We start from the raw sequence: 27455 nt of genomic DNA, 5'->3' as shown, positions 1-27455 counted from the left end.
GCTTAACTATAGCATGGTCAAGTGAAACACAGGAATATAAAAGCTCAAAGATCCTGGGAAACGATTGCCAGATTCTTGCTGTGACAGAAATTAGTTCTTGTACTGACCAAAGGAAAGTATAACCTTCTCTTTAAAGGTCACTTGCTGCTGTTATTTGACTTAAACTCTCTCTGAACCATATGCTGTTGCTTATTATTTATTATTTCTGATTTCTCCCCATTTATGCTGAGATATATGTGCTTGTTGTCCTTAGATCTCAATGCACCTCTGACCTTGCAAGCAACTCATTTGCACTGAAGCCAAGGCAGAACCTTTTTGACTTCACAAGGGCTCAGCTGGTGTTTAGGGGTTTGTTCCTTCAAGGCTGTACTTCCTGCAGCAGAGGAAAGCATCAGGAGAGTGTGTGTGCAGCTGGCATAGAGAAAGAGCCCGTGATGGAGCAGGACTTGACTCTTGGGGCACAGTGTCACCCAGCACACAGCCAGGAGAGCATAGAGAAAAGGGGGACCACAGTGTGCAGTGTGCAGGGCTGGGCTTTTCACGTGCTTCTGTCAAAGGAAATGCATTTTGCAATTTCTGCGCAGTTCTGAACCTCTGAAATTCTGGACAATTGTCATCCAGAGGTGTGTGGAATGACAAGCTGCTCACAGAACCACGCGTGCTGTAGCTGTGGGTGTGTTTACACCCAGGTAAAATGGTTTTTTTTAAACCATTAAAAAAAAAACCAAACCTGCAGCCCAATCCCACAAGTGTGTGTGTTTACACCCAGGTAAAATGGTTTTTTTAAACCATTTAAAAAAAAACAAACCTGCAGCCCAATCCCACAGGCCTGGCCAGAGCTGCCCTTCCTGGAATTGGTGCTGCAAGGCAGCAGTGGAGCTGCAATGCCAGCTGCTCCATGGGTGGAGGGCCCTGGGAGCTGCTCTGCCAGCTGTTGCAGGCCGTGATTTCTCTCCAGTGCTTCCTCCAGAGTAGCAGGGAGTGATGTTTGTTCTCACTTGCCATGCAAATGAGCTGCCAGTTCTGAAATCCCCGTGGTGCACAGGGTTCACCATCTCATATTCCTCCATCTCCTCCCTCCTTTCTCAATAGAAACACAGACCTCTCCCATTCTATTCACACCACACCTACTCTGTGTGGCTCATCCCAGGCACCTGTGAACAGGTACCTGGCCAGCCTCAGTAGCTTCAGCAAGGTGCTCCCACCACTCTGCCTCTTGCTGCCACCTCTGTGGGATGGCTGTCCCCCCAGGGGCCAGGCACAGAGCCTGGAAAAGCCACTGCAAGGTGTGGGATGGTGCCTCTGGGCATGCTGCATGATGTACTGTGGGCTCTGTGCCCCGTGCTGCTTCAGCTGCTGGTTTGCAGCAGTTAAGTGGAGACAGGAGTGAAACATTAGCAAAATGTTTTATTATTGATGTATCACCATGGTTTGGCTCTCTTTGCGTTTTGGCTCATGCCACTGTAATGCAAACACCATTTTCACTTAGTAAACAGTAAAACATAATTATATATATGTATGGGGGTTTTAAAAATTTTTTTAAAGGTACTTGCCCTCCCTTCAGAGGGAATTTGACTGACCTCATTGATTTTAAAGGCAGCTAAAGATGTTCATGTGATTTAACGTTGTTCCCCCTGGGAGCAGGGTCTGGTGGGCTCTGTGTGCCCGAGCTGGTCCCCAGGCAGGGGAGCTCTGATGCTGCACAGATCCAGCAGTTCCTGAGCTCTCTCACCTCCTGTGCTTGCAGGTTCACCCTGGCTGGTCCCTGCTCCCTGTGAGGGACAGCCAGCAGGGAGGCAGGGCAGGTGCTGTCCAGGGATGCTGCTGGAGGTCAGGGAGTTGGGTGAAACACTCTGCAGGCAGGTGTGATTGCTGAACCCAGCAGCAATCTCGAGCTTGAGTTTAAAACAATGATTCTGAGTGTACTAAGAGAAAGGTGACTAATTGCTTTAAAGTTTGCTTTTGTTTCCCTGTGTAAAAAGCTGTCAGCATGGATGCAAAAGGCCTTGTCTAGGTTCACATCACAAGGTCTGCTCCACTAACATCTGTCCCTCATAGGTGACAACAGCAGAATTTGCAGAGAAAGAATTGTGGGGACAGCATAAGAAAATGAACTAAGGCTGTAAATTGGTGAGTTTTTTGTGCTGGTAACTCATTGGCCAGGCTGAACATCTTTAATCTCTTAGAGCTGTGGGAGATTTCCCAAGGGTTTTCTTGTGCCCAGAGTAGATACACTGGCTAGCAATATAAAGACTTGTTAAAAAAAAATAAGTGGATGTCGCAGCATTTAGAACTATTGATCCAGTACAGAGCTGGATTTTTTGAAAAGTAATCCTTTTGGAGAGATGGGAACAATAAATGTGAGAGGGAAAGGAGGAGCTGGGAAGGGGGTTGTGAAAAGTGCCACATCCAAGGACTGGTACAGCAGCACCTTCCCTGCACACCTGGCCTGGGCAGAGACAGGTTTGTGCTGTGCCAGCCAGTGCAGAGCCTTCTGTAAATCACCTGTGGCCAGGGCTGAATAGGGCTCCAATTTTACAGAATTGCACACCAATTGAGAATAACAGGACAAGAATTAATTCCAGCTCATTGTATTATGACCAAAATAATTTTCTTTCAGTGGGTGTAGGTCCAGACTTTTCCTCTGAATCTGGCCATACCCTTTTGATGGTGTCTCCAAAAGGTGTGGGCTCCCTGTGCTGCACAGCAGCCACTGCCTGCCAGGACACCTGGAGTCAAGTGCAAAAAGGCACAGCTTCTCACACCTAATGTCATCTGTTCCTGTAATATTTAGGTCCCTTTCCAAGTCCAATCCCTACCTTGCTAATGGCCGTCTAATTCCAGTTGCTTCCAAACGTGAATAATCCTTATGTTCATTCGTGGTTCTACAGGTTGCCCCAGTGCAAGGTAGAACTGCACCCCTGGAAGGAGTGTGGTGTTGAGCTGCAGGCTTCAGCCCTCGGTTTTCTGGGAATGTGACCCTCGGGAACTGAAAACTGAGACTGAGTTGTGTATGTCCAAGGGCTGGAACGCCCTGGGAAAGGCACTGGGAATGTGCTGGGAGCTGGGCTGCTCCTGGAGTTGTGCCCAATGCCCACAATGCAGGAGGTGACCAGGGAGGTGCTAAGCCCTGTGAAGACCCTGCCCTTCCTCTGCTCCAGGCTGATACCTGCCAAGTCTGCAGGACCAGAGTGGATTATTAGGCAGAAGTCTTTTATTCTTTGAGTTTAGGTTCATTGGCAGGGTGGTTGGGTGCTTTTTTTCTGTGCAATCAAAATAAACCTGGCAAAATCTGCACCTATTTTCTGACAAAGGCTGGGGACTCTTTGGTGCAATAACAAACTGTCTGAGCTTTTATGATCTGCTAAATAGGGCAGCTGTAGTTGGAGTGGTGTTCAGCAGCACCCTTTATTTCTTCTTAGAAAGGAGCTCCTGTGTTTTGCAAAGCTCTCCTCTTATCTGTACTCATCTGCACCTGATGCAACTAATAAAAATGCAGCAGATTTCAAATTTGCATACATTAGTTTATAATTGCATGTTTCCAAGTGTAATCCACTGAATGTGTTTGTGTTTGGACGATGCTGGGGGGGATGTGCTGCTGGACATTTTGGATTTTCTCTGAAAAGCAGGTGCATTTCCTGCCAATGTGGGGTGGGAACCTGAACCTGAGGGAGCACTGGGCATTTCTGCTGTGCACAGGAAGGAGGGCCAGGATTCCCAGCTACTGACACTAGAGACAGCTTATGTTATTTTTGTACTGTTTTTTCCCCATATGCCTTTACCTTAGGTTCACTTCAGGCTCCTTGAACCTCCCAGAGACTCTTGATAAAGGGATTGTGTTTTTATCATCTGTCTGTAATGAATGTAAAATCTCAGAGGCAGCTGCAGGAGGAGGGGAAGCACACACACGTGTTTTGGCAATCCAGTTTGCATGTTGCTGCAGGCAGACCTCCCCGTGTTTCCTTCGCTTGTGGAACGGGGAATGGTCAGGAATGTTTCTTAAAGCTTTGAGGGAAACATCGGATTTTCACATAATGATGTTTTGCTGAGGAAGGATGAATCCTTTCCACCTGATTCGCCTTCATTGTCTCTCAGCTTTCACAGTGTTTTTTGTGATGTTTGTTGGGGTTTTCCTCACTCCTGTCCTTGTGCTGGTACCTCCCTTAGGTACCTGCCTACTTCCTTAGGCTGCACACCTGTTTCTGGCAACCTTTGGCAGCTCTAACACGGCAGATGTGCTGGGGTGGGAGGGGAAGGCAGCCTGGCAGGACTAATTCTGCCTCAGAGGGAAGTGGTCACAGCTCCTGGAAGTTGACACAGCTCTGGTAGGTGAGTTCTGGCTGGTGATAAAAAGTCACAGGCATCCCTGGTTCTCATAAAGGAGAAGGGTATTGCTGTGTTCCTCTGCTACAGATATTTTAAAGCTGCTGTCTGTTCTGCTCCAGTAGCTCCTGCTAGTTTGTTAGGACTCCTTATAGAATTTTCCGATCCATGAGAATACAATTAACAGTAATAACCTGAGCCTTTGGGTAAAAGACTGTATGTAAAAAAGAGTGGTTTCCTCCTCTGCTGCAGTGCCTGGGTAGAGCTGTTGCTTGCATGAGGAACAAAATTAAAATGTAGCTGCCTTTTGCTCAGTTATTGCTTCAGAGGCAGCAAAACCAGGAGTGTGAGCTGGATTGTTTTTCCATTTAATCTTCTGTGCAATTGCTAATTAAGTCCCTATTGCTGGAGCTTTATTAATGCTAAAGATGTGAAAGGCAGTTTGATTTTTTCCAGCTGATGGCTGAATGTGAAGAGCTGACCATTAGAAGAAAGCTGTTGTTTCAAAATCTGGAATTACTGAGAAGCACTTGAATGCTAGAGCATCGTCTTCACACTGGCTTTTTGGTTTATAACCCAAAGCCATTCCTGCAGCCTAATTGGCAGGCTGTCCTTAAGAGCTTTATAATCCAATTAACATCCAGAGCAGTAATAAGGCATTTGAGCAAATGGAGGGAATTTGTCTTTCAGTGACTTGCGACAGTGCCTTTGCAGCAAAGGCTGTGGAGTGCTTGCTGTGCTCCTCTCCATGGTTCTGTGGATTGCTGGGCAGTGGGAAGAGAGCTGCCAAGCCCTCCAGGAGCTGTTGCACCTGCTCTGGACAGCTCTGACTGCTTCCCTCGAGGAAGGAGCCGTGCTGTGCTCTAGGGGGGCATCCGTGGGTCACAGGGTGGTGCTGGCCACAGAAGGAAATGGCACAGTGAATTTTGGGGCAGGTGGTGCCTGAGGACAAGGTAAGCTGAGCCCCAGGGAGGTGAGGCAGAGCCTGTGGCAGGTGGCTGCAAGGCTGGGTTGGGCAGCCTCTCTCTGTGTTACCGACCAGCACGTGGGGCGGGTGTGAGGAGCTGATTAAACATCTGAGCTTTCTTTCCCCCCCTCCCCACTTTTTGCAGCTCTCCATGAATTCCCCAATGACATCTTCACGAACGAGGACAGGAGACATGGAGCAGTTGTCCTGCACGTCCTCTGTGTAAGTGTTGTGACTTTGCCTTTCTTCTGCTGACATGGACATGGCCTGGTGTGCTCTGATTGAAGTTATTTTCTCTTTGGTGCATTTCCATCTCCTGTATGGACTGTGAAGTCAGGGATGTGATTTTTTTTTTGGTTTTTTTGGGAGTCAATAATGGAAGGATGGTTTAAACTCGCTTCCCGTTTTCATTTTTTTCTGTAGACACTGTTAGAATGTCAGGCCTTAGGAAAGAGAAAGTAGTCCTGAAAATAGGACAGTTTGGCTTCTTTAAGATGAAAACTAAATGTCAGAGAGCTAAAAGATACTTCTTCTGCAAGAAGTACTCTGAAGTTTATGGGATAGAATAATTGACATGGAAATATCCATGGCATTATGTGGATTCCAAAGTTTTCTTTATCAGTTCTTTGAGTTACATTAGTAGCATTCTTAAGCAGCCAAGAAAATACCTGCTCCTAATGAATGTTTAGAAGCTTCTAACAATTTTTAGTCAGCTTAAATGAGTAGTCACCATTAGCTGTGAGAAGTGATTAATGATTTCTTTTTGAATATAAATTAGATTGTATTTTGTATTTTAATGTGAGCCCTCTGTGTGAGGATTTTATTTTGGCTAAATAGCTGCAGAAATTTGTTGAGTAATGTTGCTATTGACCGTGCCTGGCAAGTTCAAGAATCTCAAGTTTCCATGGGAACATTGAGCTTTGAAATGTTTTGGAAACTGAGCACTGGACCTGAGCTGGATTTTATATCACCAAGAAGAATACTCCTAAAAATTCATATATTAATTCAGTTCTGAATGGGCTGAATGTGCCTTTAACATGTCCCAAAATGGAGTCTGGAGGACTGAACTGTCTAGTTCAGAATAAAAAGAAAAATCTGTTTTTAATGAGAAGTAGGAAAGCATCCACTGTCCCAGCAGAAATGTACTCAGTTTCTTCCCTGCTAGCAAACAGCAAGGCAGCTCCCTCAATCCATTGTTCCATGGGTGCTCCATTGTTCTCTGTAGCACTTCCATGGACTTAGGAGAATTTACTGACCACTCTTTGTCTTGTGGTCCCTGAGGTGCAGGACCTGGCTGGATTCAGCCTCTCCAGTACTGGGATAGCTGGAGACAACCTCTTGTCAAAGAAAAAAATGGTACTCAGAGAAAACAGAAAACTGTTAGCATTTAGCAACCTGTGTTGGAAGGGGTGCTCTTTGTACTTGGATTCAGCCTCTCCAGTACTGGGATAGCTGGAGACAACCTCTTGTCAAAGAAAAAAATGGTACTCAGAGAAAACAGAAAGCATTTAGCAACCTGGGTTGGAAGGGGTGCTCTTTGTACGGGGATAATGAACCTCCAGTCCTGGTTTTTACCTCCCAGAAATACAGTTACCAAACGTGTGATGAAATCAGAGGAGAAGCAGAAATGCACTTTTTTGGGGGAAAGAGGATACAGACAGAGAGGTTTTTTTTTGCCTCTACTGAGGTTTCTTCATGGGTTTGGAGAAGTCTTCCCTGCTAGCAAACAGCAAGGCAGCTCCCTCAATCCATTGTTCCATGGGTGCTCCATTGTTCTCTGTAGCACTTCCATGGACTTAGGAGAATTTACTGACCACTCTTTGTCTTGTGGTCCCTGAGGTGCAGGACCTGGCTGGATTCAGCCTCTCCAGTACTGGGATAGCTGGAGACAACCTCTTGTCAAAGAAAAAAATGGTACTCAGAGAAAACAGAAAACTGTTAGCATTTAGCAACCTGTGTTGGAAGGGGTGCTCTTTGTACTGGGATAATGAACCTCCAGTCCTGGTTTTTACCTCCCAGAAATACAGTTACCAAACGTGTGATGAAATCAGAGGAGAAGCAGAAATGCACTTTTTTGGGGGATAAAGGATATAGACAGAGAGGTTTTTGCCTCCACTGAGGTTTCTTCATGGGTTTGAAGAAACTGGACTCAAAAAGGAGCTCTGTAGTGGTAGGAAGAACAATGCAGTGGTGATTAGAGGTCATCACCATGCTTCTCATGTTAGTGACCCCCCCCTTAAACAGTTTATATTCATTTCAGTAAAAATGTTGTTCTCTGTCCTCTGCCCCTTTGCCCATACTTTCATGTTTAATTCTGAAAGACATCAAGGCAAAGCTGGTTTATCAGAAGCCAGAGAAATGGGACAAAAGCTATCACTGGGACCTTGGGGAAGAGCAGGAGGCTTCCCAGGGCATCTTCTCCCTATTGTTTAATAAAAAGGGAAAAAAGACCCCAGCAAATCTTCTCAGTGGGGCTCTGTGAATTACTAAACGATCTGATACTTCACAAAGATGAAAATTAATTCCTAAACACTTGAAAAATCTATGAAAAATGGAGCAGGTCAGCAGTAGTTTTAGGTCTGAACTGAAAATACTTTGGTTTGAAGAAGTGGGCCACTTTTAGAATATTACAGGTTGGAGTCATGGTGTTTAATTTCTCCTGGATACTTTTTCAGAGCTCAGCAGCTGACTGCTTCACTGCCATTCATAATCTCCATGTCCCCTCTGAGAAGAGGCTGAGCTGCTGAGTAACTCCCCACTAAGTCACTGACTTGGGATGTTCAGTTTGGAGGGGCCAGGGTCTGGATTTTAAGTCTGGTGCTGTTCCTGTAGCCTGGGAGTTCCCCAGCACTCAGGGCTTCTTTATGCAATCCTAACATTACTGTTTGTAGAATCATGGAGTGGGTTGGATTGGAAGGAACCTCACACATTATCCAGTTCCAGCTCCCCTGCTATGGGCTGGGACACCTTCTGCTATCACAGGTTACTCCAAGCTTTGTCCAACCTGGCCTTGGACACTTCCAGGGATCCAGGAGCAGCCACAGCGTCTCTGGACACCCTGTGCCAGGGCCTCAGCACCTTCACAGGGGAGAATTCCTTCCCAACACCCAATCTAGCCTGCCCTCTGTCAGCATGAAGCCATTCCCCCTTGTCCTGTCACTGCAAGTCCTTGTCAAAGTGCCTCTCCAGCTCTCCTGCAGTCCCTTCGGGTACTGGAAGGCTGTGTAGGGGCTCTCTTAGCCTTTTCCTCCTTATTATTTTGTTCCAGCTGATGTCCCGGTGCGGGTTTTCAGCCCTGCCATGTGTAGGGGCACTGGCACCAGTTACCCCCTCGAGACAGGAGGGAAATGGCTTTGCTGAGAAATTCCCAGGGTTTTGGCTGGCAGCTGAGAATGGGGGGTTTGGGTCTCTGCATTACCCTGCTGTTTTTGACAGCACAGTGTTGCTTCCCCTTTCCCCAGCCTCCTCCAGCAGATCTGGAGAGCAGAGCCGGGATGTGTTGGGTTGCCAGCGTGAGGAGCCTGTCCCTGGGCAGAGCTGGGCAGGGTGGAGGAGCAGTGTCTGTGCTCAGCCATCCCTCCTGCTCCCCGTAGCCATGGGAACGGGGCTCTAACAGGAACCTGCCTCCCTCCTGCGAGGCGCTCAGGAAATGTAGGTCACCCTGGACGGGTCCTGTCTCCATTTCTGCATCGGGTCAATGCCCAGACACATCTCATCCTGCAGCACAGGGCTGTCTCCTTAGGGGGTGGATTTCTCCAGTGCCCTGGCTGTCTGTGGGAGCACTGCTAGGCACATCATGGTACCCACGCTGCTGGCTGGAGTCAGCCCAGGCTCTGTGGCTTCCTGCTTTGGTTGGGGTTTTTTAATTTCCCTCAAACAGTGGAGTTTTAGGTGGGTTTGTAATGCAGAGTTGAGAAAAGCCCTGTGCTTGGTTAATGTGGGCTTCCTGCTTTGGTTGGGGTTTTTTAATTTCCCTCAAACAGTGGAGTTTTCACTGGGTTTGTAATGCGGAGTTGAGAAAGCCCTGTGCTTGGTTAATGTGATTTCAGGGGTGGCCCCTTGCTAGTCCTGCCCCCCAGGGCAGGGTCTGTGGGGCAGCAGAGGCACCCCTGCTGATGCTGCCTGCAACAACCTGGGCCTTTCACAGCCCCCTGGGAAGCAGGCAGGGCTGTAGGGATTGCTGCTTCTATGGCATTATGCTCTCTTTTAAAAAGCTTCTTTCGCTCACTGAGGCGAGTTTGAGTTCAAGTGTGAAGACTGTCATGGGAAGCTCAAAGGACTGCTGGACAAACAGGAAAAATTACCATTTCTGTGACCAAAATGACCAATGTTCTATATGGTGGAACAGGTATTTTGAGTAAGAAATTTAATCACCTTTGATGCAGAGATTGCATCTTTGTTTGTTAGAATCATTTTAAACTCACTCCTAATGTAGTACTTAATCTGGCATTTATAATCCTTTTATGCAGGGCCATTGCATTTTCCTAATTTTTTAATGTCCTTTGGGGGAGGAGGAGTGAGTGTATTTCTTAAAGCGTGTTGCCTGGCTAAAGACTCCCATATCATCACTAGGAGCTGAAAACAACTGAGTGAAGGTGAAGCCTTATTTTGTGTGTTGAGTCCTCCACATTGTATTCTGCTGCCATTGCACAGGCCATATTCCATGTCCCCCAACCACTTCCTTAATTCCCAGTGGCAGTTTCAGGTGGAGCAGCCTTCAGTCCGTGCTGCCCTGCTCCTTTCCAGAGCTGCTGCTCCCATGGTGCCTGTGAAGACAAGGGGCCATGTGCTGAAGGAAAAATCCATGTGTTTCCTTGGTGGAATATGAGGATGACTTAGGTGGAAGATGATACCACCTCATCATGCTGAGTGTCTCAGCTGTGCTCTTAGCCCTCTCCTCATGGGACATGCCATGCAGACTGGCCTCCCTGATGCTCCTGCCTTCCTCCCTCTTGCATAAAAAAGCCTCCTCCTGTTTGTGTTCCTGCTGGCCCAAACTCTAAACATTGCTTTGTTTTGTTTGTTTAAAAAGCCAACAAACAAGCCCCACCAAAAAGCCCGAAGAGCTTCTAAGGAAGTTACACTTACTATCCTCCTGTGTTCACTGACTGTGGGTAGCTTCCAGTGATTTAGTCTGTGAACAAGGCTGGGGTTTATCCAGGTACTCCTTCCATTCTGACGCTTTACACTTCATTGCACCCAAGCCACTTGAATGAACTTAGGGAAGACTCACAGTCAAAAACAAATTTGTGACAGCAATGAGGTGTTTAAGGTAAATGCTGGAGAGTACAGGTCATGTGGGCTTCAGTCAGTGCTGTCAGCCCTGTGCTAGTGCCCATCCCGAGGAGTGCAGCAGGTTTGGCTTTGTGCTTCCAGCTTCTGCAGCAGGGGCCCAGTCCCCACTCCTGAGGGGGATGAAAAACAGCCTGGGAGGACAGTTCCTTCCCATTTATTTTTCCATTCCATTCTCATTTCAGTGCCCTTTTTGCCTTTTGTCTTGTACCTGATCCTACTGATGAGAAAGCATGGGCGGACAAAACAAAATTCCCTTGTCACCCTTGAAGGTTGTTGTGCCCTCTAAAAACCTGGACACCATGAGATTCCACTTCAGTGCTGAGACATGGAGATGCTTTGGCAGTCTTGTGTGCACTGGAAGTGACACAAGCCTTCCCCTGGGATGTGTATCTAAAAATCCAGAGAAGGAATTGTCTGAACTGAAGATCTGGTGGGTGCCTTGCCCCTGCTGAGCCCTGTGGAGTGTGGCATCATCTGTGGACACCTACAGTGCAGTGCAGTGTGTGTGTGCCACGTGTGGCGGCATCTGGGGTGAGCTGCCTGGGCTCTGGGACATGGGATGCTGCCTCCCCTTGGCCCCTGTTCCCTTGCCTGTCTCTGGGAGGTTGCAGGAAGCCCAGCAGGCACGTGGAGCCCTGTGCTCCGTGGGCGTGGATCGTGTCAGAGAGGGCACGCTCACTTTGCAGGAATGATGCTGATGGACAGATTGGCATTCTTGAGAGGCATTACTGTGTGTTTGGACAGGACAGCGAGGGCATGACTCACTGCAGATTAATATGATTAGCAGATCAAAAACGAGGCTGAAGTTAGGCACCCTCTATCCGTTGTATTTCAATGGAATTTGGCCACATCACTCTCTGGAGCCCTTTCTGATCCTTGTTCCTATCTTCCTTTATCTCTGTTCATACAATTGGTATTGTGTCAGCAGCTGGTGCTCCCTGTGCAAGATCAGGTTCTTTGCTTCACCCTGCAGAGCTGGAGACCTGGAATTTTGCTTACTCTTGTGGTCCTCAGGGCTATTTTGCAGCATAAGATTTTCAAAAACCTAAGTTACACATATTCATGTTTATGACGAGGGACAAAGAAGCACAGAAACTATCCAAGTGACATTCTAGCACTTACTGTGTTGAGATTGTGTCAAAATAATTTGTTATGATGAAATTCCCACCTTTAATCCTGAAAAAAATACACTTGAATTATTTTTGAGCTCGAAAAGTTTTCATGGCTGAGATGTACAGTAATTACTGGCTTTTTTGCAGCAAAGTTGTGATTCTGGCAAATGAGAATCTGTGTTTTTGGTGGGGCTGGGGGGTTTAAATCTGTTCCTGGAAAGTGAAAACAAGAACAAAAAACCTGGAGGCCATTTTTCTTGCTGCTTTCTCTCCAGAAAAAAAAAATACTCTGGTCTCCACACATTGCCTGAGCTTCTGCAGGACTTCAACAACAAGCAAAGCCAGAGGATCGGTTGGTGATGTGCTTGGAACTGTGGTTCCCTAGGATTAATACACTGTTTTACTACAAATATTGGCCACTTCTCTCAGCTGTAGTTAGTCACTGGAGCTGCACTGCTTCTAGAAGTAACTCTGTGCTGGTCCTTGGCAGGTGACACCAAAAAGGTGGAGCTGTCTTTGGTCCTTGCAGCAGGTCTTGGATGTGTCCGTGCCAGAAAACCAGAGTGGGCTGGGAGGCAGACTCAGCCTGGCTGGGGGGTGTGCTCTGCTGGTGCCTGGCACACTTTTCCCCTGGTTTTCCCCTGTGCCAATGGGCATTTTCCCATCTAGTGGCAGTCTTTGTGTCGGGGTGAGGAGGGAGCTCCTTCCCCGTGGGCAGGATGGGCCAGGTTGCCCTCCAGGGCTTTGCTGCATGGATGTGAGCCACACTGTGCTGTTTGCCTCTCGGGGCACAGATCAAGCCCCAGCACATTCTGTTTAATAGTACAGAAACCCAGATTAAATGCTTCTTGCATGAAATTAAAGAACTGATTGGCCCAGTGTTATTTAGAGTCCTGTGTTCCTCCTTGGTTTTATTTGTTCCTATGTGAAGTTCAGTAAGATTTACCACTGGCACCCAGGTGACATGGCAGGGCACTTCAGTCCAGAAAAACAAGCTCCTTTTCCCTTTTTCAGAACACTGGATTTCAAAAATTACTCCTCCAGGGTTTAGACTTTCATAGAACAGAGTGATAAAAAAAAGCCTTGCACTGCCCAACGAGGAAAAAAAGGAAGGCAAAAATACTTCAGTGTGGCTTAGCAATGTCCAGAGGTCTAAAAAAAAAACAACAAAAAAAAAAAAAAAAAATAAACAAACAAAAAACCCACCCAAACAAAACAAGGAAAAACCAACAAAACAAAAAATAAAACCACCAAAAAAGGAGCCTTTATAGTGAAGATAAATTGTTGGCAGCTTCTGATAGTTTATAAGAACTTTTGGATAAATACACCACAATCTCGCAATTAAATCTCAGACAGCTCTATGAATTCTTATTGCAAGAGCATTTTATTTTCTTGAAAAGTGTGTACCAAATCAAACCTGGGATGCTGCTGTTCACTTCTTTGTGACATTCTCCAGACTCAGCCTTTTCTCTTCTCCCTTGCAGGCTGTGTACATGTTCTATGCGCTGGCAATCGTCTGCGATGACTTCTTCGTCCCTTCTCTGGAAAAGATCTGTGAAGTAAGTGTCAGATGTTCCTTGCTCTTGTGCTGCTTTCACAGCACTTCTGGAGAGCCTTGGGGTGTGGTGATGGGGTATTTGCTGTTGTCCTGCAGTGTTGCCCGTGCTGCTTGTCTTGTTGCTCAACATGACGTGTGCGCATTGACTCAGCTCTGTGTTCCTCCTCGCAGGACAGGCTCTCCAGGTGCTCCAGGCATTCACACTGTGCTGGTTGCTGTTGCCTTTTGCTTGTGTGTCTTTGCAGATGTCTCTGCAGAAACGCCAGGCCCCAGCCTTAGCTGACACAAATTAAAAGCTCTGGTGATTTACCCCAGTAGAAACCGTGGATCTTGTAGCCTGCCCTCACAGTCATGACTGTCAGACCTTGTGTTGTGTGGGTGTAAGTTGTAAAGCAGCAGGGACAGCTAGGTCAGCTGTAAAGAAGCTTCTGAATGCTTCCAGCAATTACAAGGGATTCTGTCCCTCTTTGGTAAGGTCGAGATGCCTAAATTTTAGAAGACAAGGAGTACATTTTTGCCTAAATCAGCTCAGACAGCCACGGAGCAAACACAGACCATGTGCCCAATTGCTGCGAGCCATATCTGCTGTCAGTTCCAGACAGTGAAATCTCTGTGTGCGGAGAATATGGTTGGTCTTGGCAGTGAGAAGTCTGTGCCATTTGTAGAAGACACCTGTCCATGTGCCTGGGAACAAGTGTCACCCATCAGGGCGTGGGCTGTGCTGGCCCTGGGAGAGGGGTGGAAGCTGACAGGGCGAGTTATTTGTGCTGACAGCACTGATGGAGGCTGTCTCTAAACTAACCTGATTTTTGAAGTTCAGCACCCTGCTGTGCGGGCATTTTTTGCATCATCAAAGGAAAAAAACCCCCAGGGAATTCCACTTTTTGGTGCTTAAGTATAGAAGTGACTGAAAGGTAACAACATAAGGCAAGAGCTTCTGTCCTGCAAAGTTGTTGCACCCACTGGGGCTGAATCTGGAGAACCCCATTGCAAGGTTCAGGAGAGGGAATATTGGTGTGGACATGGGGATATAGGCGATGCTGGGGGATGTAAACACACTGAGTTCTTTGACCTCCCCTCTCGCAGGCAAGTGAACCTCAATGGGAAATGTGGCTCTAAAAGCTGGCTCAGATGAACAAAGCCGGAGCTGAGTGAGCAGTGTCCAAGACAGGCTTGTATTTTGGGGTGCTGTCAATATGCCCAAGGCAAGCCAGCCATCCAGAGGGACACAGGGAGACAGAAGGAGGGAGATTGTTATTTCTTTTGTCTGTACACTCGTTAATTACCGCCCATGAGTGTGTTTGGATTGAGCCCCACTCCTGGCCCAGAGGCCTGACCTGGGTCTGTGGAGCACTGGCTCTGACTGGCCACGGACAAGCTCCATCACTTCCCTGTGCCTCTGTTTCCTGCTCTGCTCAGTAGGAAAGCTGATCCTTGACTGTGTTTACAGATGACAGTAGGAAACACTGCGTGGGTTGTTACCAGTTTGTAACTTCACTGGTGGTAAACTTCATTGTCACAAACAAGGGGCTTTTATGGTCACTAACTCTCTGCACATGCAGGGTCTGTGTGTCTCCACCATCTCCCAGAAGTTGGTCTAACAAGTGCCAGGCCAGCCCTACAATTGGTCTAACAAATGCCAGCCATTTGTTCTTCTGACAAATTCTCAGCTGTGCTTGAGTTTGTGCAGACATCTGATGTCTAAAAAGCAAATACCCTCTCTGTGTGATTTACTGCAGTATATGCACACCCTGGGCCTTAGAAGGCAGTTTTCACTTGCTTAGATCTTTGCTGTTTTGGTTATTTGTTGTCTTCTCACTGGTACACAACAATTCCTCGTGTGCCTTAGTTGTTCTGAATCATTCTGTTATCCAGCACCACAAATAAGATGACAATAACAATTTTTATTCAACTGTGTGTAGAAGAGAAAGCTTAGCAACTGAACACCAGATTTGGAGTACTCGTTTTGAGAAGTTGCTGTCCAGGAGAAAGGTGCTGTGGCATTAAGGATTGTCAAAATGGGTCACATAAATGGATCAGATTTTTACTGTTCTATTGCTCCTGCTTGATTCTCTCCCAGGAAAGTCTTTTCTCACCCCATAGGTGATGTTTGGAGACATTAAAATATTCTTATGTATTTTATGCATCATGAATTCAGGCCTCCTGCCTGAAGGCTTTTTTGGCCTTGAAGACCTGCCAGTAGTTGTTCTACATCTTCTCACAGTTTAGATGTTCTAATTCTAAAACAAATGTCCTTTTTCTGGCTTAGCTTCTTCCAGTATGGGAAGCAGTTGTTGAGTTGAACCAACAAACCATTTGTGCTCCCAAATGTGTGTTGACATGGGAATTTGCTCCAGAACACTTGCTATGGTAGACTTTCTGTGTTAGTTCAGACTTACGAAAAAACCCTGATTTTATTTTGTTTTCTAAACCAGTTTCTGCTCGCACTTGCCTGGCTGCCCCACTCCTGGTAGTTTACACTGTGTCAGTGGCAAACATTTGTCTGCAAATACATTTTTGCTGTCTACACAGAGTGCTGTTATCTGCTCTGTTGTATCAGCTTAATCATCATGTGCATTTCAGTGAATTCTCTAGAAACTGTCCTCAAGGGCTCCTGCTGTAGCTTTGAATTAAACCACCCCCCCAGGAAGTCAGCACAGCTGTTTCCTTGGCTGGTGGCTTGGCTTTCAAAAGAGGCACTGTGAGTTCCAGCAGCTATTGTAGGATGGATGTCTCCATAGTTTCATAGAGCATCCTGCGGGAGAACCTGGCCTTTGGGGATCTGCTTCTGGTCCTGTGAACTTCTTTCACAATAGTTTTAACCCTGTTTAAAATAGTTTTCCATAAATCTGTATTTTATCAGGTTCCACAAGCTTTATAGCAGTGCTGTGGTCTTCTGCTTCAAAGGCACTCCTGGTGAGGGCACATCCTGTCCTTTTCCCTTGTCCCCATAACTTTATGCACAAAGGGTTGTTACCTCTGTATGGGCAGTGGGTAGAGTTACACCCTCCCTTGGGGGCAAGGAATACCCTTTGTGGAATCTTCAGAAAAGGCTGCTATGAGAATTTCTGCTCTCTTGTCTCTGCAAAGGTCCTTGGGCAAGGATGAAACAGCAGAGGATCCCTGCAGTGCTGCAGGGGAATGGGGGCAGAGGGAGGTTTCCTGTGTCCTGCCAGGCTGGGGGGCTGCCTCAAAAGCCACCTCTGCCAGGGAGACTTCCCACCACTCTGAGCTGCCTTTCCCATGCTCCTGGCTGCCTTTCCTGTGCTCCCACAGTGGCAGCAGCTGCCTCCGTGTAGTAACAGCTCGGGGTGGTGGCTGTATGGCAGGAGCTGGGTGTTACTCCTCCTCAGCAGGGGAAGGAGCCTTGTGGCATCTGCTGAGCAGATGCAGATGGGTGCTGGGTCCATGGGAGCTGGTGCAGATGGAACAGTGGGGGTGCAGACAACATAGAGGGTGTAATTAACCAAGGAAATCTTTGGAAGCAGCATATGCTGATGAAGTTTTTGTAGAACAGTGGGCCCTTTCCCTTTCAGAAGCCCCTGGTTTTAGACAGTCCCTGGGTACTGCTGAGAGACAGTACAGGAGGTAAGTGATGTGGTCCAGCAGGAAGGGAGTAAGGCAAGGGTAAACTGAGGTAAGTGACATAGTCCAGCAGGAAGGGCGTAAGGAGAGGGTAAAGCAAGGCATAACTTGTACCAGGGAAGGTGGCTGGAGGTGAATGAAGCCTGAGCTCTGGCCCTGCCCTTTACAGGGAAAGGGGGAAGGATAAGGTGTGTGTTGCTGGGGTTGTGGAGCAGATAGACCCATGAATGGTGAAGCTGCCTTCTGGGGGAAGGATAAGGTGTGTGTTGCTGGGGTTGTGGAGCACAGACCCATGAGTGGTGAAGCTGCCTTCCGTGTTGGCTGGAGTGGTGACCTTTTCCTCCTCTCTAAAACTCTCACTGGCATAACCTGCCCTCTCTGCCAGGTGATGCTCACTTCAGTAGCCAGTGCCTGTGGTGGCTTTTCCCCTGTATTTAACCTTTGTTTACACAAAACTTTACAGGTACCTGCTCCTGGCAGGCAGTTTAACATTGGGAGTGGAATTCCTTCAGCTGCTCAGTGTGGTAATCAGTGACTCTGTGTTTCTCTGCAGCGCTTGCATCTCAGTGAAGATGTGGCTGGGGCAACTTTCATGGCAGCAGGAAGCTCTGCTCCTGAGCTGTTCACATCTGTCATAGGTAAGGAGCCTGCTGCTGCTTCCCAAAGCCTGCACGTTTCCCTGGCTGTTTTCAGAGCTGAAATGGGATTGCTGTGTGCCTGCAAGGTTTGTTATAACCCTCCTGGGCACACATGGCACTGACTATGGGGAGTCCTCGCCAGGTGAAGTGACTCAGGAAGTACTCTTATCTCACAGCAGGGCCTGGGTGTGGCCCTGCCAAGCCAGGACCAGTGGGCACTTTACCATAGCTGCACATTAGCCAGGCTTCACCTAGAGTGTCATCTTCTCCTGTCCACTTTCGTGTCCCACCTGCCACACCAGCTCCAGGGCACAGTGGGAAAGGATTTCCCCCAGATTTCCCTCTCTGGTACCCTGGCACACTGTTCCTGTCCCCAGTGGCATGTTCATCACCTCCCCTCTAGTCAGTCTTCCAACACTGCTTTTCCCTAGAAAAGCCCAAGTGGGGAGGATTTGAAATGCTTTCTTACAGCAACAAGTTGGTCAGAGCATCACATTTCCAAAGCAGCTCTCTGCTTATGGGAAGTGTGATGAAGGGATTCAGCAGTCCTTAAGTCTGCAAAACCCAGGAAACTCTGGGTGCCCCCACAGCAGGCAGTGTTAGAGTAATGTTGTACCTAGCCACGTTAGGAGGGTGAAGTGTTCCTGCAGTCTGACTCACCCACATCTCTGTTGGTGGGGTTTCCTGCAGTCTGACTCACCCACATCTCTGTTGGTGGTGGATCATCAGGGCAGCAGCTGGGAGGGTGTGGGGGCTCTCCATCACTGAACAGAATTAATTCTCAGCTCATATACTTTCTCTAGGAGACACTTGTCTTTCAGTCACAGCTGCCAGATGAAGAGCATGAGTAAATTCACGCAAAGCTGCGTTCTTTGCAGAGGTCTCATTGCACAAGCAAAGCCTTGTCATTTGGGAACTTAAATTGGACCAAGTTGGGATTGTCCTTTGGTTAAGGGTAGTGCAGTTCCAGGGTGAAAGTAAAAGCAGATTCCTTCAGGTGACTTAGGGAAGCCCTGATGGTCATCAGGATCATTTTCCTGCTGTGGTGTAACCTGCCAGGTGCCACGTGTCACTTGGCAGGTGAGTGCTTCTGTGTTTCTGAGAAAAGGATGAAGTTGGAAAAAATACGTGAACAGCACTGGCCGGTTTATGTATGACCAGATAAATAGTGTTGGAACCTTAAAAGCAAGTGGTAAATTTAAATAGACTGGCAGCTAACAGGAGATGGAGTGTTATTTTTAGGCTGGCTTCCTAAGGAAAGGACTATGCACCACCGTGATGCATGTGTCTGTCAGTTCATCTCCCCCACCATTAACCTCATTGGCCAATTTTAACCAAATTTGATAGAAGAGCTCTGAAAAAAGCTTGTAGCATAGCCCCATAACTCATCCTGAGAGGCATCACTTGGCTGTGGGTAGCTGTGGCCAGACAGCTCTGAATCATCTCCAGCTTCTACTGAAGCCATTTGGGATGGGAATATGGGAAGGAGCAGAGTACTGCTCAGGGAATGTCTTATGGGAGACAGTTTCCTGTGGATTTGTGTCCCACCAGCTGCTACCAAGAGCTTGCAGTGTTTTGTGTTTTGCCATAATGTTGAGTCACAATACCAGGAAGTTAATAACTTGGATGTGCCTGAAGTACTTGGTTTCCATCACACTGTCTATGCAGATCCCCTCAGAAAGCAGCTCTCTGCAGTTTGCCTAGTACTTACCTTTAGATTCATGAATAGGGTGCAAGGTCTGCAATTTTATGTGAAAAAAGTCAGCTCTTTCCCATTTACACAGCTTCTCTTGAACTTGTTTTTCAGGTGTTTTTATCACAAAAGGAGACGTAGGCGTTGGAACCATCGTGGGCTCGGCTGTATTCAACATCCTCTGTATTATTGGTGTGTGTGGGCTTTTTGCAGGACAGGTAGGAGCATTTAATGATTCCTTACAGTTCTTGCTTCACCCTGTGCCTTGGCTGTGCTGCAAAATCAGATGCCAGGTTCACCACCTTGCCACAAATTTCTCTGGCTTTGCTGTTTTTAATAGGGCCCTGTGCTGTTCCTCCCGCATTTTTGAAATGAAAAACAGAGCAGCAGAGTTCAGCTCAGGCATTTTGAGCTGCCCAAGGTGTGTGGGTGGGCAGAGGAATAAATGTTGCTTGTTTGCTCATTGTGTAGTTTGTGAGTGTTCTCCAGCGTGTCAAACCGCTTGTGACAACACAAGCTATTCATCTGAAATTAAAGCAATTAAGTTGTGAGATCTGAGCTGCTGTCTGAATTGCAGACATGATTGACTGTATAATTAAATACCTGAATCTGCATTTACCTTGGCACTTGCCAGCATGCCAAGTATTTTTACAGTCTCATAAATGTTCTTTGGCGTGTTACTGTGCAGACTTACTCATAAAGAGGAGAAGCAGGGTCATGTGCCGGCATAGGGCAATGGAAGAAGAACTGAGAAGACCTTGGTCAGTCTGGGAAAACACGCAGAGAGTTGGGGTTTTCCTTATGATCCAGTTCTGGTTTCATTAGCAGTGAACTTCTGCAGGCTGAAGATGAACATTTTCAGCGTGAGGAGGCCTCAGGTTAAGGTCACAGCAGTGCTTTTGAACCACCCACGTGTCCTGATTTGCATGCAACAGATGCTCAGTGTGTCAGTGGTTCTGCTGTAACTCTTACTGTGAAAACCCAGTTAATTGAGGTAAATTTTTAATGACCAAAGCCTTCCCAGGGCATGAGGCTCTGTTCCCCAGAGGTATTCTCCTGTCATCAACAGGACTTCCTTCTCAGGCCGCTTTTTTCATGCAAATGAAGGTGATAAACTATCCAGCAGTTAATGATGGCAGAGGAGCCAGTTCTGATTTTTACTCTCAGCAGTACTGATTGCATGCCTCAAACCTGCTAAAAAATGGCTACAAACCACCTTTGGAAATGGTTTGTAGGCCTACTAGAGTTTGGGGCTTGACAGAGAATGTCAGTCTTCTTGAGAGGCCTTTTGCAGGTGGGAGATCGTTGTTTCAGAAGGATAAATCACAGGCAAAATGCTCTTGTAAAACATCTTCAGCCTTTCAGTCATGGTAGCTTTCAGAAGTTCAAGTCATCCTAAGCATAGTCTGTGAGTTTCTTTCAAGCCAAGCGTTGAGATTTTGACTGCTTTGCCTCATCTTTGTTTTCCTTTGGGCTCTGCTGACGATTTGTGTGTGGTTTTGTCAAGTCACATAACCTCTTTTTGCTGCAGTCTAACCCTCAGAGGGTGGGTGAGCACTGGAATGATTGACGTCACCATGTGGAACTGTTATTTTAGAAATAAAGAAATTTCAGTGTCAATAATCGCAGTGTTTTAGATAAAACTCTGGATCAATTTATGCTTTTCATTGTTTCCCACTCCCAGCCTTTCACCAAAAAGTCATTCCCTCTTAGTGGTGTGATTCATCATTTGTTTTGTGTTAGTATGAGTAGGAATTTGATTTGATTGTTAACAGTGTCTCTACAGAGGCACTAACATAGGTGGTAAATTTGGGTGTTGGTAAGATTTCTGTTCTGCTGGGACCTGGATCTCAGTAGTGAGTTGCCAGGTGAGCCTGTGGGCTGGCTGTTGGTGAAAGCTGCTTGCTGTGCTCCAGGATTTTTTCTTTGAGCTCAGACCTGTGGATTGAGCAGCTGGAGCCCTCAGATTTTCAGATGTATTGCCTGTGGGCTGGGAATCCCAGAGGTCAGATCTGCAGGGGCCTTTTTCTGTGTTTCTGGAAGCTTTCCTTTGGTTTGTTTTGTTGTTGTTTTTTTTTTTTTTTTTTGACTGGTAAACAGTTGAATTGTAAAATACTGTCCAGCCCTCTCCAGAATATGTTTTATTTTTAAATTAGGTTGTAGTTTGTATGTGCTGTGTTGGATGTGTTCTTCTTTGGCCTAAGAAAAGATTGGATTTGGTTGTGTTCACCATGTTTAGAAAAAAACCCAAATGTACAGCCCCCAAAAGCTGGTATGCATTTGCTTGAGCACCAGCCCCAATTGTTTATTCTTCCAAGCCTTTACTGGCTGTATGAGCACACTTTTCAGGATAAATCAGAATAAGCATCCCACTGCTTACTGGAGCAGGAGAAGGGAAGCGTGCCCACGCCTCTGTGCCACACTGCACACCTAAAAAAGGCATTGAAAGAGCATTGTGAAGGTTGAAAGTCAAACACTGCAAAGTTAGAAAATAGCAGTGTGAGGGTTCCCTGTGCACCCTTGATTTGCCCCCCCAGTGTGCGTGTATTATTATCCAGGCTTTAATTATGGAGTCTCTTGCCGGGTTCTCCACGGGCTCCCTGCCTCCCTCTGCACACAGAATGGACTTTGCTCACTTAATGAGCAGATATTCAGGATTTTGTTTTCTCTTATTGTTCACTCTGTGCCCTTCTGCCTTATTTACCAGGCTCTATTCAAGTCCTGTTCCAGCAGCAGAATTATTAATTTCCTCTTGAACTTGTGCCGATCTCGGCGCTATTGTATCTGAGCAGTTGATGAGCAGTTAATTAATCTTCCCCAAACCTCTGTGAGATGAAGGGATGCTTTAAAGACGGGGAAACAAAGCACAGAGAGATTAAATAAAAAAGAATAACTTGTCTTTTTAGGGGCCAATTAGAGCTGGCACAGGCCTGCTCTTTCCCCTGGTGCATAGCATTCTGTGGCATGCTCGTGGGTCCTGGCTCCAGGTGCTGCTCCCACTGCTCCACAGGGCTTTCCTTGTTGGAAAGCCTTGGTTTGAGTGGCCATGTCAGTCTTCACACAGCCCTGCTCTCCTTGGGAGCATTCAGCTCCTTGAGCCATATGAGCCCCTCTTCTTCTCTCTCCTGCTTCTTTCCACAGGGCACCACACAGAATGTCTCTGTCCTGAGCCCTGCCCTCATCCCTAGGGCTGTTCTTGTCTGGAACTAAGCAAGTGACTTAACTACCTCTTCTAAAATTTAATGGTTGCTCTTGCCAGTGTGACAGTGTTCCTTCTTGTCATTCCTCCTCCAGCTCTTGAGGCCTGAGAGAAAAGCTTTCACCAGATTCCTCTCTTGGGTTATGCATCCACCAATAGCTGCTTTCTTCCAGTGGTTTTGATCCCTTCTCCTCTCCACACTCCTCTGCTCTATGTCTCCTTCTCCTGGCTAATGTTAGCCATGCCAGGGAGGCACCTCTAGAGATGCAGGAGTCTGCTCTGCAGCCAGGGAAATCATATTTTCCACTGTTTTCATCTCCTCCTGAGATTTTGGATTGGAGGAATTAAAAAAGCAACAGTGAATGCAGGCTGCCTGTGTGTTTGATGGCCAGACAAGAACCATCCCCTAAAGGCTGCATTTTCTGACTAGCATCCACACTCTGAAAATCAGAGCTTTCAAATATAGCTTAAACTGGGCCTCTCAGAAGCAGAACTTCACGTGTGGTGTGTCTGGAAGTGTTTGACCAAGGCATGTTTGTGAGAGAGAGCTCAAGTTTTCCCCGTGGATAGTGAATGTTGCCCAAGTGCCTGTGGCAGTGAGCCTTAGAAGCTCCTCCTGCTTTCTTCTTGCAGCCTGTTGAAATATTCTGCATAGCACTCACACCCAGAGGAGGATTTCTCTTATTTCATCCAGGCAGTAGATGCAGCTTCTAAGCTGTAGATGGTTTCAGTATGTGGAAATATGTTAGGAGCTCTTCTCATTCCCCACTTGCCTGTGCAGTGCAGGTTGGATGTGTCTGCAGCTGTTCCCTCCTATGTCCCTACACCTTGGACACCAGCACTTCTTGCAGGTAGGCAACTGCTAAGGCACATAACCCAGCTGTTGTTTTTTAGCTGCTGTGTCTGCTTTGCTTCCTCCTGGCAAAGGGGGAACAAGGAGGTCAGGGAACACTGAGGGAGAATGAAATGGCAGCAGATGCAGCCTTTCAGAGAGTAGTCCAGCAGCATTCACAGGGACACAGAATGGATAGCAGTGAGGAGGCTGCTGTCTGCATTGTGATGGATTGCATCGGGCTTTTTCCATGCTTGCAAGCCAGCTGTGTATGGGGAGCTTGACCTTAGCCTGGGGTCCCCTCCAGCCCTTGGTCGTGCTGTCCTGTCTTCTCTCACGCTCATGTTTGTGCTTCTCAAGCTCTCCCCTCCTTCCCCTGCCCTCTCGCCGTCCTTGGCGGCAAGGACGCGGCATTCTCGGAAGCAGCCCTTGCTTAATTCAGCTCTCATTCAGGCCAGCACAAGCAGAGTTTGTTCAGTTTTGGACATTCCCCCATCCAGATTCATCTTGTTTTCACGACCCTGCTGCTCTCTCCTCGCCATCCTGTCCTCCCAGCCCTGACCCACAGCGTTTTGCAGTGTTGCAGAGGAGGCTGAGAACTTCTTATGTGAGAGCAGTATAACCACGAGTTGCAAGTCTCACTCCAGCATTGCCTTGTAATTTTGAATGTGCATGGCTTGATTTGTTAATTAGTATTTAACTGCTCTGTTTTTCACTTGAGTCCAAGTTTCTTTATTTTACCTTTCCCCAGAAATAGACAGGCTTCTCTGGATGGAGCAGGGGACCAGGAATGCTGGCTTGTGCCACAGCTTTTCCAGTTATTGGTTCTGTCAAGGGGTCTGGTGGGTGGCGACGCATCCTCAACATACTGGAGCAGAAAAGGATGACTGTGACTGTCTGACCTGCCTCCTTCTTTCCCAGTGGGATTCTTTTACCTCAGGAATTACACTAAATTCAGCAAGTTCTCCTTTGTCCAGGTCACAGAACCCTTGTGCCAGCCGAGGTGGCTCGAGGAATTATCAGCTGCCATGGGTTATGTCAGTGGAAAATATGCCTGTGTTAGGCATGTTGACCAGGACACTAAACAGAGTTTAATAACCTGGTAGAATGTTTTTTAATGAATCAACTGAGACTTCTGTAATCTGTTTTATCCCGCTTCTGCCATTCAGCTGGCTTGCATGCCTCTTAATCTTTTAAGCTTTAATTTCACTCGCAATTCAGACTGCAGCCATTACTGACTTTTGGCTTTGTGATTGCATTCATGAGCTTTTTTTTTTCTTCTCCTTGACTGTGGAGAAGTTTTAAAAGGTGAGAGTTGAAATCCTGTTGCTTTTTCTTTATTGGTCTGTGAACATCAGTGGAAAACATGTAAAACTCTGGGGAGGTAGTTTAAGGAGAACTTAATGCCAGCTGCTGGGACTGTTCACTGCTCTCAGAGCCCAGGGCACGTTGGGGTTTGGTGCTGGCAGTGTTCTACAGTGACCATGAGCCTGCTCTTTCACTGACAGGTCTGTGTTGCAGACATGGGACAGACTAGCAGGTCAGACTGAAGTAGTGCAGAAGCCAGGGCTGTGGTCCTTGGGTACCTAAAGCTTGCTGGCATGGCCGTGGTGTGTGAAAGCCCAGGAACAGGGAAGGCAGAGGGGGATGATGGCAGGATGCTGTGGAACATCAGGCAGTCTGTGAGGTGCCAAGACTGCAGCTGGGACAGGGAGGTGTGGATGGAGTTTCAGGATGGAGAGGTACCATTGATTCAGAGATGCTGCCCAAGGCAATCAGAAGAGTTGCAAATGGATTCCTATCAGCACCAAACCAAGGCTACTTCCTAATTGTAACCAAAAAAATCACCATTTTCTGTTGAGTTTTCTCTGTCAAAATTGACACACACATCCAATAATGTGGATGTACCATTTGTAGGATATTTTCTCAAATCATTTTTAGTGTAAAAGCAAGGGAGATAATAAAATCTATTTTTAACTTCTGGGAAGGACTGGCCAGTCTGGAGAGACTGGGAGATGTTTACTCTGTGCAAGCCTTCCTGTCTACAGCTATCCTTGAATTCTGCTGTGGATCTTGTGGTCCAGCAGAGGCCTTGGGGTCCTGCTGCCTCAGCACTGTGGGAATCTGAGCTAAAGAGACATGCTGGTCCAAATAACTCATGGATGATTATAACCACCAGTTGAGCAGGGAAATATTTCTGGCTTTGTCCTGAGGTTTGGAGAGTGTCCACTGTTTCCATTCTGAGAATGTCACATAGACAGATTGCTGCAGCAGTGATGAAAATATCAAGAGAGGCCTAAAAAAGCAAATATTCTTGGGGAAGTAATGAGAATGGATGGAGTTGGTGCAGAGTGTACAGACTGGGAGCCAGAGTGACAATTGAGCTCTGCAGAGAATGGCAAACCAGAGGTGGAATTAGGGGGCTGGTAATTGGAAGGAGGCTTTCCTCACAGCAGGTCCCTTAGATCATGGCAGCTTTAACTGCCTGAGAGAGACAAATATGTTTAGGCCTGGATTTTTCTTTGGCCTGACCTATATTTGGTGCTTTGCTGAAGGTGGGAGCTGTGGTTAGTATTGATCAAAGCCTCAAGCAAGCCTGAATGCTGTATCATGAGACCCTGGGGTCTTTGGCCAAAATTATGGTGTGGAGACTGAGCTGGATACTTGCAGCGTCCTGGAATATTCAGACACGACCATGGGGTATAGAGGGAGTGTCACTTGGTCCAGGACATCGTGCTGTGCTGTCAGTGCCAGCTCAGGGCCCTCTGGCTGATGCTGGCTGCCTCTGGAAAGCCTGCCTGGCTTCCCTGGGGCTCTGCACAGGAGAGCAATGGCTTCCCATGCAGGAGTCTGTCTAAAAGGTCTGCTGTGGCAGAGTGGTTCAGTGTGCCAGGAGGGGATGTGGGATCAGGACTCCTGCTGTGCTGGGAGATGGCACCTCTGGGATCCTGTTGGACCTGCTTGGCTGATTCTCTGTCTGAATTATGGATGTATCAGAAGTGTCACCAGGAACCCACCACCCTCCAAACCAAGTCCTGCGTGTGTCTCCCAGAACAGATGCAGAGGCTCCATGGTGGCTTCTTGCTGACAGCCATAGGTGGATCTACAGCCTAATTTAATGTAAAGATGAGGTCAAGTAAGGCAGTGGCACACTCTCCCATTAATCCGTGATGCTTTACTGATGCCTTGACCTGTGAGAATGAGCAGGCAGGTGGATGGATCCTTGGAATTACCGAGCTGAGCAACATAATCAGCTGCTTTAAATCAAAGTTTAAAGGCAGAGCTTGTGCCCTGATACCTGAGGTAGAGCCCTTTTTGTTTTTATATAATTCTGAATGTATAAGACATGGATTAATGGCAAGCTATGGCCAGCCTGATTCCTTGAAAATCTGTCCCAGACCTCCACCTGAGTTCACTGCTTCCTGTAACAGTGGCCAGCAGTGGGTAGTTTCTTTTGCTTTGGCATGAGATCCTGCTGTGTTACCACGGGACTAATTTGAGGGTTTGCAGAACAGTGGTGTCAGCACAGCCCTTTCTGGAGGGGACCCCATTCTCTTGCTTTGGCATGAGATCCTGCTGTGTTACCACGGGACTAATTTGAAATTGCATTGAGGGTTTGCAGAATAGTGGTGTCAGGAGCACAGCCCTTTCTGGAGGGGACCCCAGCAGGCTTCAGAAGGCCCCTCCTCGGCTCCGAGGGCAGCTCCTGCAAACCAGGAGCAGGGTGTGAGGAGGTTCCATGGCACAGCTGGCTGCAGCTCGCCCAGAGGGCTGGCACAGCACACTGCCTGCTGGCTGCTGTGGGCCAGGGGCTTGTGAGGGATCACAGTGAGCAGCAGCTTTTCAGGCAGCACAGACCAGTGCTGGAAAGCCAGATCCCTGCATGTGCTAGGGTGGTGTAAGGGCTTCCCTAATCACTTCTGTGCCATCCACATCAAAGAGGGGCAGCATGAGGACTGACCCAGATTCTCTGCTCCTGGGTGCCTTTTGACAGTGGTGGATTCACTGCTGGCACATCTCTGTTGACCTCCATAGACTCTTACAGCTAATCACTTGCAGGGATTGTCTTTAATCTTTTGACACCCTAGTCCAAGCATTCCTGCCTCTCCACATCAGCAAATTAGGTTATTAGCTCTTAATACCTCAAAATCTAGACCTTCTGTGCCAGAGGGTAGCAGAGAAACAAGATTAGGGAGATTGTTTCCAAAGCCTAGCATTTCCCAGCAGTGTTAGTAGCTGATCAGCGCTTGAGA

General features: G+C 47.3%; 1 protein-coding gene across 2 annotated transcripts in view; it reads left to right on the top strand.

Annotated features, from left to right (window-relative positions):
* SLC24A3 (solute carrier family 24 member 3) overlaps positions 1-27455 on the top strand; it is a 96184-nt gene that overhangs the window by 30939 nt on the left and 37790 nt on the right. For both annotated transcript variants that reach the window (XM_039717179.1, XM_039717180.1), the window contains exons 2-5: positions 5436-5512; positions 13182-13256; positions 17394-17478; positions 19286-19389. In XM_039717179.1, coding sequence (XP_039573113.1) covers positions 13191-13256; positions 17394-17478; positions 19286-19389 — 255 coding nt within the window. In that variant the 5' untranslated portion in view covers positions 5436-5512; positions 13182-13190. The remainder of the gene's footprint in view (positions 1-5435; positions 5513-13181; positions 13257-17393; positions 17479-19285; positions 19390-27455) is intronic.

Source organism: Passer montanus, unplaced genomic scaffold, assembly GCF_014805655.1.
Source record: "Passer montanus isolate IOZ18808 unplaced genomic scaffold, ASM1480565v1 scaffold37, whole genome shotgun sequence".
Lineage (NCBI taxonomy): Eukaryota > Metazoa > Chordata > Aves > Passeriformes > Passeridae > Passer > Passer montanus.
This window is presented reverse-complemented; position numbering and strand designations above follow the sequence as displayed.